Here is a 13,525-nt window from a genome sequence, read left to right as displayed (position 1 = left end):
AGTGGGGGGGGGGGGATAGGGTTAATGGCTTCCGAACAAGCCTGGATTTGGAAGTCCACATTAAGCTCACCTGTAGCTTCCTGGTTTGTTTCCTGCTCATTCCCAGGAAGCAGGTGCAAAAGGGCTGCATGTAAGTGAAAGCTGCATATGTATGTCCTGGCTGTGATCACGTGAATGTAGACAGCTGATGTCAGGCAGGTTATGAGATGGTAAGAGACACAACTCGGAGGTGATTAGCCCTCCCTCCTCTCAGAAAAGTACTGGATCGCTTTCCCAGCAGGTGGAAAGCATAATTAAGCACTGAGCATCAAAGCAGGGTGCATAAAAATCAATGATTTTTTTAAAAAGAAAAATGATTGTTTTATTTAAATCAGGTTTTTTTTAATTTAAATTGGATTTTTAAAATAAAATGCTTTTGGAGAGAAAAAATCTATCTAAAGATAGTTTTCTATTTAAGTTACATTATAGTCCAAAGGCTATTTATCAAGAAATAAGGATTTAAGTTTTTCATGTGTGCTAAAATGCAGTCTAGGATTTGTTTGTTTTTAAAAAATTGTTTAACCACATCAGTTAACAAACACGGATACATATGCTATAATGTTATTGTTTTACTTAAATGAATTGTTTCAATTGTTACTAAGGAAATGATGATTTTTCTCCTTCCAATAAAGTACAGCAGAAAAGTTGTCCAAATATAAACAGTTAACTTATTAAACCTCACAATAATTTCATAACTATCGGTCTATGTATTTCTAATAGTATAACCAAATCAGTAATTTTTGATATAACTGTAAAAACTACTCTGGAAATTTATTATTCCAGAAATGAAACCTTCATCTGGTTGTAAATATTAAGATTATACCAGCAAGAATGAGTCTTTCTGTAAAAAATAATAATGATTTAAATCAAGTCTTACTGACTAGTGATTTAAATCATGAGTTAAATCGTGATTTTAATGGATTTGAATCAAATCCACCCTGCATCAAAGAAACCTTTCTGGGGATGCAAAAAGTTGAGCATGGCAACTAAAGCGAGGTCATAGCAATTCCTTTCCTTTGTTTCTGCAATAAGGTGATAGACTGATGTGGGACTAAAATATAAGACAGAAATGAGACCGATTAATTAAAAACAAATAAATCAAAAATCAGCTGACTCATCATTTCAGATTCTCATTAAAACTGGATACCTGCAGTTTCTGATCACACCATCTCATTATACCCAGGATATATAATGAGGAAGTTTAAATGTCAACCATGATTCCCATTTCCATATGCAGTTTGCTATGGGAAGATTAATACTATGTGTCATTTTCTTTTTCTAATGCATCGGTACGGCTGCATTTAAAATAAAGTAAAAAATCGAAACTGCCAGGCTTCTAAGTATATGATGAAGAATCTCAATATTGAGCTTGCTTAACTATTCCACTTTCGGCGAGAAAACGCTTCTCAGCAATTCTGAGTCATATTGACTTGAGACTCTTCCATATCTAAAATAAGCTTAGAATACCAGGGACACATCTTTTGTTATATTTCTACAGGGTTATTCAAAACAATGATCCAAATGAAGAGGCAAATGACTATCAGTTTTCATCAGTCTCAGGTGGCTGCGTGTATTCAAACATATATGTTTGAAGCCAGGCATCTCCAACCTGGTATTGCCCAGAAATCGTCGGACTACAACTCCCATCATCCCTGACCACTGGCAGCTGATAGGAACTGAAGTTCGACAACATCCTGGCTGGGAGAGGCTGCTTTAAAGTCCGTGCTGTTCTGTGTGAACCAAAAGAAAATACACTTCACACCTACCTCCTCGCTGTACAAGCAGTGTCACCTCGCTTCCTTTCGGGCATTCGATAAGCATATCCACCACTTGGTTGTGAGTTAGATTCTGGACATTCTTCTTACTGACTTCCACTATAAGATCCCCTTCTTTTAGGCCTCGGCACCTTGGGCTGTCAACGATTTGCTTCACTCTCTGTCCCCCGCCCCCGGGACTGTCTGCTATAGTGAAGCCAAAGCCCATGGGCCCTTTGATTATATGTACAGTAATGAGTTCAGGTTGCGTCGCTATAGAAGAAGCCAAAGAGACGGTGTCATTGGGGTAGCCGTGGGATCCGTTTGAGGAAACCTCAGCCGGGCTGCTGGGCCTGGGCTCCTTCATCCCATTTACTTTCCCCGTTTTGCTGCCGTGACTCGCCGGGGAGTCATAGTTCTCCTGCCCGTTCACAATGATCGGTTCTTTATCCAAGATGGCCACAGAGGTCACTAGGCTCGTGTTGGGATCGTCAGGGTCGAAAGGCAGAGGATAGCCTCGGCAGAGTTCTAGATCCACGCTGGCGCCGATGGGGATCGACTGGAAGATTTTGACAACTTGAGCGTGCGTATGGCCCAGCACGCATGTGTCATTCACGCTGACGATTACGTCCCCTAGGGAGCAAGTGGAGGAAAAGTCTGTGAATTTACACGCCCAAGCCTGCTGCATCAGCATATCATGGCATGGGGACTACCTTAGGTTTCCCGAAGTGCATATCCAGTCATCTTTTTTAAACATACATTTGACCAGCAAACACTCAACACATTTTGCTATGTCAAAAGCTGTCTGAAACACCCACCCCCCACCACTTTTATGGCAAGTTTTTAAATTTTGTGTCGTGGGTGGTGGCTGTTTTAAGAAACGTTATGCACAAACCTATTGGGCATGAAGCATCAAGTGCATTTGTCTTTGGATGCCTCAGATTTTTTAATGACTTTTTAACAGCAACTGTGAAGAGGAAAAGCACAGGAAAACCAAAATGGAATTTTGTGCGAACAACAAGCAAGCCGATGTGGTCAAATGGGCAGAATTCAGAGTCCGGACCTGGGTTTCTCTGAATCCTCGGTTCCCTATCTTTAAAGTAGAAACACCATGAAAATCAAAGGTGAAGGATGAAATATTGACCATAAGTTTGCTTTAAGATGGGAATCCCTAAATATCCCCAACGCAATGAAACTTTTATAAGAAGACTAACTTACTGAGAAATAACTCCAAAAGGCAGTGGAATCTTCTTTTAATTTCTGGAAACAAAGTAGCTGGGTTCCAGACGACTACAACGCACTTAACTGCCATTCAATGTTGCTGATTAGAAACTCTTCAATTACACCCCCCGCCCCAAATAAAAAAACCCCAAACCCGCCTTATAACTGTGATAATCCCCTTGCTCGCTTGGATAGAGGGTGTGTGGAGCTTTTATATGGCTGGAATATAGCCTCCTGTAAAACGGTATGAGTCAAATCAGCCTCAGCCAATAAACAGGGATGGCCAATAAAGAGTTGTGGTCCATCGACATCTGGACGATGTCTAGGAGCTACATAAAAGGGGTCATCAAATGCTTGCCAACCCCTTTCAGTAGAACGCCGTGTTTCAAATGGTACCCATTTTTGTACCCATCTAGGTACAAAATATTACTTGTCAAGCATACGACACTGTGACAAGCCTGCTTGTTCTGTTGAGCATCAGAGATTCATTGATCAAGTGGCCAAAAAATTATTGCATGCTTCTGAGTGCTTTAAAACACTTATAGCATGGGAGGCTTTATTAGCCTTGTTTGGGACATGGGTGGCGCTGTGAGTTAAGCCACAGAGCCTAGGACTTGCCGATCCGAAGGTTGCGGTTTGAATCCCCGCGACAGGGTGAGCTCCTGTCGCTCGGTCCCTGCTCCTGCCAACCTAGCAGTTTGAAAGCATGTCAGAGTGCAAGTAGATAAATAGGTACCGCTCTGGCGGGAAGGTAAACGGCGTTTCCATGCGCTGCTCCGGTTCGCCAGAAGCGGCTTAGTCATGCTGGGCACATGACCCGGAAGCTGTACGCTGGCTCCCTTGGCCAATAAAGCGAGATGAGCGCCACAACCCCAGAGTCGGTCACGACTGGACCCAATGGTCAGGGGCCCCTTTACCTTTTTATAAACTGAAGTCACAGCAAACCGATACACCAGGCGCACCCCACCCCAACAATTCTGTGTCTTAACTTGCCATTTGACCTCAGATCTTCACGGTTTAAAAGCTCAAAAACCTCCATTCTCTGGGCCACACCAGCTGCCCGAACCTGCTAATATTACATGAGCGCAAAGCATTTTGGGAGTGTTTTTGAAGCCAGATTGACAACACTACCTGTTTCCATTTTGCCATCCAGAGCTGCAGGCCCATCAAGCACCAAACTCTTTATCTGAAGAAATTCATCCGGTTCATCCCCGCCGACGACGGTGAAACCAAAACCCCTGCTGCTTTTCCTCAGTTTGGTGTGAATGAACTTTCCTTTCAGTTCAGATGGGTTCCGTGTGAAAAACGGCTTTCCTGCTGTGGAAGTTTCAGAAGTTTATAAACATGCCAAGGAAGGAAAGAAAGAAGAAAAAAGAGACAAGCACGCCTCTCCACTACCCCCTTTCCTTAACCTCTCTCAGCAACACTATGAACTCACTTCTAAGGATGAACAAGCTTTAAAGCTTCAGAGAGCTCCTTTTTCCCCCAAGCAGGTGAGAAACTCCCGGGAAGCTCAAAAGGTGGGAGTACATTCTCCCCCAAGAAGGAGGCTCAATTAAAATGCATCGCCGTGATCATCTCTCCTCGGCTGGAACTGTTACAGCGATTAGTAGAGTAACATCCAATCCAAAAGGAAATTAAAGGGCAGTGATACAAGTTAATTCCCACTGTAATGCACATCCTAATTGCAAAAGTGCTTTTCTTTTTAAAGCAAGACAACCTTATTAAGTACAGCCGGTTATCGTCAAAGGCCTGGCCTGCACATCACACTTAGCCAAACTATGGCTTAGTGCAAACTCATGGGTGTCCAAGGACAGCTGGCTTGGCGCCAAAGTGTTACAATAAGCTCAGAGCTTACAATCTCCAAATGGAGAAATATTTGGCCCTCAGTTCACGTGACCTTAGAAATTGGCTCTTTGATCAGGATCCCAATCAAGATAGAGCATCCACTGCAGCTGCCCATAGCTTTACTTGGTATCCCCAAATTCAGATCAACCATTCAAGGCCCCACTAACTTGAGACGCTGACTTTCCTGCAACTGCGTAGGGCATTTGTTGAACTAAGGTTCCAGCAGATGCCATCAGCATACTTAAGAGGGGAATTCCCCATATGGAACGCAAATGCATTTATAGAAGCAATCAGGTCAAGGATATCATGTGCTACCTGCGGATTTGCCCCTATATACATTGCACAGAGATTTTTTAAAAAAATAATCTATTCTTAACTAATCGCCCCAGGAGGTGACAGTCGAACTTTTAGCTGATAAAAGATCTAGAGATTACACACCTGGCAACCAAATTTGCTCTGGCAGCTAAGAAGCTCATTCTGGGTATGTGAATGGTCTCTAATTTTTTAAATTTTATGCTGTAAACTTTTATAGGGTATGTCATGCGATTTCAGAGCATACCCTTGCCTTGCCCTTTGCTGTGCATTGTAAAGGCTATGCACAATAAATTGACTGACTGATTGATTGTTTGGCATCTCCTCTTTGATCCCCCCTGGTCCTTTTGGTTGCCACATTGAACTAAGGAGTGGGGTGTGTGTTCTGGTTTATTTTGAGTGACAATAATAGCTTTGTAACACACAGAATGGCCCTCTATGCACTAACTGTAAAAAATAATAATAAAACAAAATCAGGTGAAAGGTGCTAGATAAAATCACTGCAATTATTGTGGTGATTCCGAGGTTTCATTTGAAATCAAGGTGGATTTGACTTTGCTGGTGCCTCTGGTAACCTCTGAATTACATCATGGATGTTGGCTCACATTAAAAGGTAAAGGTAAAGGTACCCCTGTCCGTACGGGCCAGTCGTGTCCGACTCTGGGGTTGCGCGCCCATCTCGCTTAAGAGGCCGGGGGCCAGCGCTGTCCGAAGACACTTCCGGGTCACGTGGCCAGCGTGACAAGCTGCATCTGGCGAGCCAGCGCAGCACACGGAAACGCCATTTACCTTCCCGCTATAAAGCGGTCCCTATTTATCTACTTGAACCCGAGGGTGCTTTCGAACTGCTAGGTTGGCAGGCGCTGGGACCGAGCAACGGGAGCACACCCCGCCGCGGGGATTCGAACCGCCGACCTGACGATCGGCAAGTCCTAGGCGCTGAGGTTTTACCCACAGTGCCACCCGCGTCCCTAATGGCTCTCATTACGGACACATAATCTGTATTGTTTTATTGGTACTGTTGCTGTGGGTTTGTCGTTGCCTGTGGCTAGAACAATAAACTGATACCGTACTGTATGGAGCTAAGAGGGCTCGTGGTTAAGCTCTCTTCAAACTAACCATGAGCAGTAACCAAGGTTGGCTTTTGGTTACAGGTCATGGTTAGTCTGCAGAGTGCTTAACCATGAACCCAGGCACAGGCTGAGCCAAAGTTTGGCTCAGCATACATTTACAGACATAGCAGGTGTAAGAATATGGCAAGTGTAATGGCTTAGCTCATGCTAGATTGCCTTACACCAAGTCAGAACACAGGTTCACCAGATACAGTATTGTCTGGCAGCTGCTCCTCAAGTTCTTGAGCTGAGATATTTCCTGATATTACAGCATGCGCTGGGGAATGAATCTAGGCCTTTATCCATGGGCTCATCCACTGACCTATGGAGTCCTTTCCCCTTTAATTCCAACCCCACCCATGCCCGCAACATCCGTAGGAACAGATTTGCACACTAGTATTAGAAATAACATTTTTCCTCCCATTGCCTTATAGGGCTGCAGCCTCATGGAAGTATCAAAACAGATGAATGCTTTTGTTCTTTGTGCAGCTGAAACTGAGAGCATCATATCTGATGAAAACTGAGAAGGGGATACAAGGATGAACTGCTTGGAAACACGCACAGGCGAAATGCATAGGAGGGACCAACAAACCACAGATAATGTTATGTTGGCATTGTCCCCTCGCAAATAGCCATGATAAATACGTCTTCCCCACAGGACAGCTATGGAACTGAAAGCTGCTAAAGAATTACACACAGTGAAGGAGAATACTTTTCAAAACCGCAAGGGTGAATTTGGTATTTACAAAAACAGGTTTTTGCACACACCAGCCAAGACGACAAGGTGATACATAATATGACTCCCAAGGGTGACTCAGAACACCAAAGCTTTAAGCGGTGCTAATTATTTTTGAGCCTGAATGGATTTTTGAAAGTATAAAATCACCAAGCAAGGAGATGAGTGTGCCATGGGGAACCTCTGAAGAAGAGATAAGTTATGTATTTATTCACTTAAATTCATTAGCAATTTTACCATTTGCATCTTTACATACCAGCAATAAAAATATGTTAATAAAATAATAAGAAGGCAGCAGAGTCGGTACTATTTTAGTGCCTTTTCCGACCTGACTTCATTTTTTCATTTCAGCCTGTGCAGCTTAGGCCCTAGTTCACACAATGGTTCTTTTCAATGAGCTGAACTCAACATGTTTTCCACGGACTGGCACATGCTGAACTTGTTTTCTGAGTGGTCTCAACACATGCCGCCATCCTGACTCAACGTGTCCCAAAGAGGCATTGGCAAGTGTGCCGAACAAGCGTGAGAAAGGCAAGCACCTTTCCTTGCGCTTGAGAGCAGCAAGCTACCAGCATCTTCATGCTTCTCATACAATGGATAACTCCACCAGTGTATTTGTTTGCGGGCGGAGGCAAACGCTGCAGGACAGGAAGTGACCTAGTCTCAAGCTAGTTTGTGTGTGAGAGAGATTTCTTTGCACAGTCACATGCACTAGCACTTCTCGTTAAGTCATGGTTAGCTATTGAGCACGAGAAAGCACTAGTGTGGACCTAGCAGTTGTGAGAGGCTTCAGTTCTGGGGGTTGGTGCGCAAAGGGGAAATTGTGCAAAGTCAGGAACGCCTGGAAACCACCATGAGCCAGAAGCCATCTTAGTGGCATCCCACGACCTCTCCAGAGCCCAGTAATCAAGGAGATGTCTTTTTTGCCTGCCTCTGGGATGTTCTCAGAGCCCTCACATCTCCTTCCCAGAGGTTGGTAAGGAAGGCGCAGCCATGCTTATCGGGCTTTGGGAAGGCAGTGTGAGGGCTCTGGGATGCTGCTGGAGCCCTCCTGCTCCCTTCCCGAAGACCAGTAAGTGAGGAAAACCCCACCTATCTGAATGGGTTGCCCCAGCCACTCTGGGCAGCTCTATTTAGCCACCCCCCCCACAAGGTTGTGATCACAGAGTGCTTGAAGGAGCTGGATATGTTTAGCCTGGAAAAGAAGAGACTGAGAGGAGATATGACTCCCTTCCCAAAGAACAGTAAGCGAGGAAAACCCCACCTATCTGACTGGGTTGCCCCAGCTACTCTGGGCAGCTCTACTTAGCCACCCCCCCCCAACAAGGTTGTGATCACAGAGTGCTTGTAGGAGCTGGGTATGTTTAGCCTGGAAAACAAGAGACTGAGAGGAGATATGACTCCCTGGTGGAGTACAGGGTCAGATTTAAGGTGCTGGTTTTGACCTTTAAAGCCCTTCACGGCCTAGGACCCTCGTACCTACGGGACCACCTCTCCCAGTATGCCCTACGGAGAACCTCAAGGTCTATAAATAGCAACACCCTAGAGGTCCTGGGCCCTAAGGAAGTTAGATTAGCTTCAACCAGAGCCAGGGCCTTTTCAACACTGGCTCCGGCCTGGTGGAACGCTCTGCCTCATGAGACCAGAACCCTGCAGGATCTGATTTCTTTCCGCTGGGCCTGTAAGACAGAGTTGTTCCGCCTGGCCTTTGGCTTGGAGCCAATTTGATTCCCTCCCCCTCTTTCTTTTTCCTTTCTCCTCCTGTGATGAGGCTGCATTTTAATATTTTAATGTTTCAATATTTTCATGTTGTATTTTAATTGTTTTTAAGTTGTATTCATTCAACTTGTTTTTATTATTGCTTGTTAGCCGCCCGGAGCCCGGCCTTGGCTGGGGAGGGCAGGATATAAATAAAAATTATTATTATTATTATTATTATTATTATTATTATTATTATTATTATCTTCAAATATCTTAAAGGCTGTCACATGGAAAAGGGAACAAGCTCCTGCTCTGGAGAGTACAACTAGAACCAATGGCTTCAAGTTGCAAATAAGGTGATTCCAACTGAACATTTGGAAAAAACTTTCTGACAGTAAGAGCTGTTTGGCGGTGGAACAGACTCCCACAAGAGGTGGTGAACTCTCCTTCCTTGAAAGTTTCTAAGCCGAGGTTGGATGGTCATCTGTCATGGATGCTTTAGCTGAGATTCCTGGAAGGGACCACCTTTCAACTCTATGATTCTATGATTCTACCACTGAGCTAAGAAGACCCTTCCTCTAACTGTAAATCAGGCAAAACCTTTCCCAAAGCACTTCACCACACCCCCAAGGAAGGATATCTTATTTGATAATGACACTATCTGAATCATTTTTATTTTTTATGCAAAAGAGAAATACTTATTACAGCAACTTACCTTGTACTGGAGCATCTCGAACTGTCTCCTGGTTGTTGGGAGTGTGGTTTGGAACAGCAGGAGGGGCAAGTGGCGGGTGCTCCGCTGTCCATTCTGAGAAAAGAAAACAGATGTGCATTGGCTTTTACTCTGTTGACACCAGGGGAAAATCAGCAATCAAGAGGGACTCGACATGCCGACCATGATGGCTCTTCAAGTGCCTAGTCAACTTTATTTGCAACCCTACAGAAGACTTGTCACAATGGGAGTCTCTCAGAGCCTGCCCAACCATGGGAAGTTATGGGGGGAAAGTGATCTATCTCCCTAAACCAGATGTTGCTGGAATCTGCCAGGCCCAGCCAGTATGGCCAACTGTCAGGGATGGTGGGAGTTGCAGTCCAACAACATCTGGAATCTGGAATCCTTGCCTAATGTGATCAAGGATGAGAGCGCAAGATTAACCACACGTTGGGAGTGTGGAAAATGAGGAGCAATGCCTGACTAGCGAATGGATATTTGTGGTCACAGAGGATGGACAGATGCAGTAGTTGGGGTTAACCGCCCATGCTTACACCGTAAGGCCACACACACAGCATTTCAGTCCCCGTTACAACTCGTTCAACCTCCTGTCTGAAATTGCCTTGCCTTTTATTGGGCCTTTGTTTATTTTGAATCTCAGACAAATCTATGGAGGAGAGTGAGCTTTTGTTGTATGTGGCAGATCATGTTTTTATGCTTGGTTTTTTTAAAAGAATGATCCAGTCTCCTTGGCTCTGTTTTATACTGGTTATGTTGATGACATCGTAATCTTAAACGTTGTAAAATGCCCTGAGTGGTGGGGAAGGGTATACGTGTTCAAACAGATGAAATAAACAATAACTGTAAGGAAAGGAGAGGCACTTAGTGCTGCTTGGCTTAGATACAACTTGCCCATTAACCAGGCAATGCCTGGAACCGAGCTGTCTGCTGCCTTTGCCATTTTTCTGGGGATCAGGGCAGGTGGGGACAGCTTCTCCTTCCCATTGCAGCTCCTCATGATATGCCTGATTTCAACTAAGCTGATTATAGTTCAAATTCATCTGTGAACATGTGAGATTATGAAACTATCTCAAACAGAGGTAAACCTGTTGATGGCATTTTACCATTGCACTGTGGAGAGTGTATTAACTTATGGTCTGTGTGTGTGGTTTGGGAGCTGCACGGCCAGGGAAAAAACAATGCTGTCCAGGGTTGTAAAGACTGCAGAGAGAATAATTGGGTGCACTCTTCCCACCCTAGATCAAATCTATGCTGTCAGGTGCCATAAGAAAGCGGCAGAGTTAGTGCAGAATAGTACGCACCCCGGAAATGATCTATTTCAGCTTCTGCCTTCTGGAAGAAGGTATAGGGTTATAAAGGCCAGGACTAGCCGCCTGAGAAACAGTTTCTACGCAAATGCAATTCTGGTTCTAAATGCAGCATAAGGGGTCTCTATAGTATAGTGTATTTTAAAATTGGGTTTCAGAGTTTTTAGGGGGTTTTGAATGTTTTATGTAGTTTTTCAATTTCATTGTTCTGCATGGGACAATGACAATAAAGATATTGTATATCGTATAACTACTGCTTTATCTAGCCTGATCCTACTACCTGTGATAGCTGCTCTCCAAGCTCTCTCACAGAGATGTTTCATCCTGATACGATGTAAAAAACGAACGACACACACCTGGAAATGCCAGTGATTGAAGCTGGGCTTCCTGCCTGCAAGATGTGTGCCACAGGACTCTGTTCATTGCAATCACTGATCTTTCTTTGGCCACCTCTCAGTTGTCCACATTGGATGGGTTTGCGCAAACACCCACATGGGTTTGCATCCTTTACATTTGGAACTTTAGATCATAGATACTGAAATCCACACAGGAGAGAATGCCTTGCATCGCACTTGCATTACTTCTGGAGCAGCTCTGTGCTTTAAAGCAGTTGCACATATCAGTCCCCCCCCCCCGAAAGTATTCACTGGTTTGCCTATTGTGAACACACAGCAGCAACTTGAGGAACTAGACAAGTTCTTTCTCATCCACAGACACCGAAGGGAGGGCCAGCCATTTTCAACGACAGCTTCCTGCTTGTTCTACTTCCTAATGCCTGCAATTTTGTCATTGGGCGCTGCAATAATGGTCAGCTGCATGAAGCATTTACGCATTCAAACAAAAAGGATATCTGAACCGTCAGCGTCTATTCACATATACTCTGTATTCTACTATGCATCCTAACCCAATAAACCAATAGAGTAAAGACACTCTAAATATGCTGGCTCAGTTTGCACAAATGCAAGCAATGTGATGCCAACGTGAATGAACAAAAGTGTGGGTTCCCAAAGCGAAGATCGTAGCTATTGCACTCCTAACTGATTCTGCTGTTTGGGGCTTAGCTGTGGTTTGGCTTAGCATTATGTCTGAACCCAGGCTCATGGTTTGCCTCTGCAAAACAAACTGTGAGTGGCAAATGTTGGTTACAGCCCGTGGTACGCAGTTCTGGGAACCTGCCATTTCGCTTGCTTGTGCTAAGCTGCCTGTGGATGCTCTCAGAACAGTACTCTTGATAGATACCGTATTTTTCGCTCTATAAGACGCACCAGACCACAAGACGCACCTAGTTTTTGGAGGAGGAAAACAAGAAAAAAAATAAATTCTGAATCTCAGAAGCCAGAACAGCAAGAGGGATCGCTGAGCAGTGAAAGCAGCAATCCCTCTTGCTGTTCTGGCTTCTGGGATAGCTGCGCAGCCTGCATTCACTCCATAAGACGCACATACATTTCCCCTTACTTTTTAGGAGGGAAAAAGTGAGTCTTATACAGCAAAAAATACGGTAAATCACAACCTGCAGGACTCTGTATGGGGACTCTGAAAAGGCTGCATATATTTCATAATAGAGGCAAATGTAGTTATATTGGGACTGGTTTTTGCAGGCCAGGATTATTAATCAGTTCTGGTGTATTTCTGTCCATGCATTGTTATCTCTATTCAACTGCGCCTGGCTCTGTATGGAAGGGCAGCTGGGCCTAGCCAGGAATTCAATAATTAAACAATACAAAACCTTAAGGAAGTACATGTGGTGTTTAGCAAATATTTCAACCCTGACAATTTTGCAGAGTAGTTGCCAACCTTCTGGTGGTTGTGGTGGTTGCTGCTGCTGCTGCTGCTCAAGCTGTTTCTTCCGTTTAGCTTCCAGAACTGGGTTTTCATATTGTGTTTTCCGGTTGATGTGGCTAAAAAGAAAGATCACCGTTAAATAAGGGAATACTTGGCGAAAACTGAAAAGAAAAAGAAACCTTAAGCAAGCTCAAAGACTCCTCTAACAGAAACGTGGCAGGGGGAGGAGAGAAGTCAAATGCAAGACCTGTGGACTATGTGTCAGAAAGCTGCTCTAAAGGGGTGGGGAAATGTTCACAGCTTCTTATCTGGCATGGCATCTTGAAGAGGTACGGCTAATTCTTTCAAATACTCTAAAGTAGCAGTTTATCTGCGAACAATGATATTAAGGCAGGAGAGTCCATGCAAGACAGTCATCAGATTCTCAGATGTGCAGCCATTGTTGGGTTCAGCAGAGTTTAATACGGCAGCGATATCTCTAAGATATCTGAACAACATGCTATATCATCACAGTACATGCAAGCTACTTATAAAGGCTCCGGAATAAACTTTGCAAAAGCGGACTGCAGAGAGGCTTAGCTGAAAGACCACAAACAAGCCACGGACACTATCGCTGCGAGTTAATAACCCTAGCAGAAATCTCCAAAAAAAATCAGCATATGGGGACTCCAAAGTCTGCCACATAAATAAAGGATGGATGGCCGAAAATTGAAAACACCTGTGAAAAGGTTAGAAGAACAAAGCAACTCTGTTATCAAAAAGTTAAGCCAATAACTTTAAGCCATTAGTAGTCTTGCTACAGCCACTTGGAGATCTCGCTTATAGGTTACTTTAAAAACAAAACAAAAACAAAACACAGCTTCGTGATTCCAAAGGCAAGAGTTCTTTTGAGCATGTTCATTTTCCCTGGGGTGCTCCATTGTTTTCAACGAACCTGAGCTAGAGTCCGACTGGCACTTCCTGAATTACTACATGGGCGT

General features: G+C 44.1%; 1 protein-coding gene across 13 annotated transcripts in view; it reads right to left on the bottom strand.

The window, feature by feature from the left end:
* MAGI1 (membrane associated guanylate kinase, WW and PDZ domain containing 1) overlaps nucleotides 1–13,525 on the bottom strand; it is a 489,041-nt gene that overhangs the window by 76,924 nt on the left and 398,592 nt on the right. For 11 of the 13 annotated variants that reach the window (XM_079957815.1, XM_079957821.1, XM_079957819.1 and 8 more), the window contains 4 exons: nucleotides 12,558–12,661; nucleotides 9,439–9,531; nucleotides 4,146–4,331; nucleotides 1,806–2,426 (listed from right to left, as the gene is read on the bottom strand). In XM_079957815.1, the coding sequence (XP_079813941.1) occupies nucleotides 1,806–2,426; nucleotides 4,146–4,331; nucleotides 9,439–9,531; nucleotides 12,558–12,661 (1,004 nt within the window). The remainder of the gene's footprint in view (nucleotides 1–1,805; nucleotides 2,427–4,145; nucleotides 4,332–9,438; nucleotides 9,532–12,557; nucleotides 12,662–13,525) is intronic. The other 2 variants (XM_079957818.1, XM_079957823.1) reach the window with 1 other exon arrangement.

This window comes from Podarcis cretensis (genome assembly GCF_951804945.1).
Source record: "Podarcis cretensis genome assembly, chromosome: 2".
Taxonomy (NCBI): Eukaryota; Metazoa; Chordata; class Lepidosauria; order Squamata; family Lacertidae; genus Podarcis; species Podarcis cretensis.
This window is presented reverse-complemented; position numbering and strand designations above follow the sequence as displayed.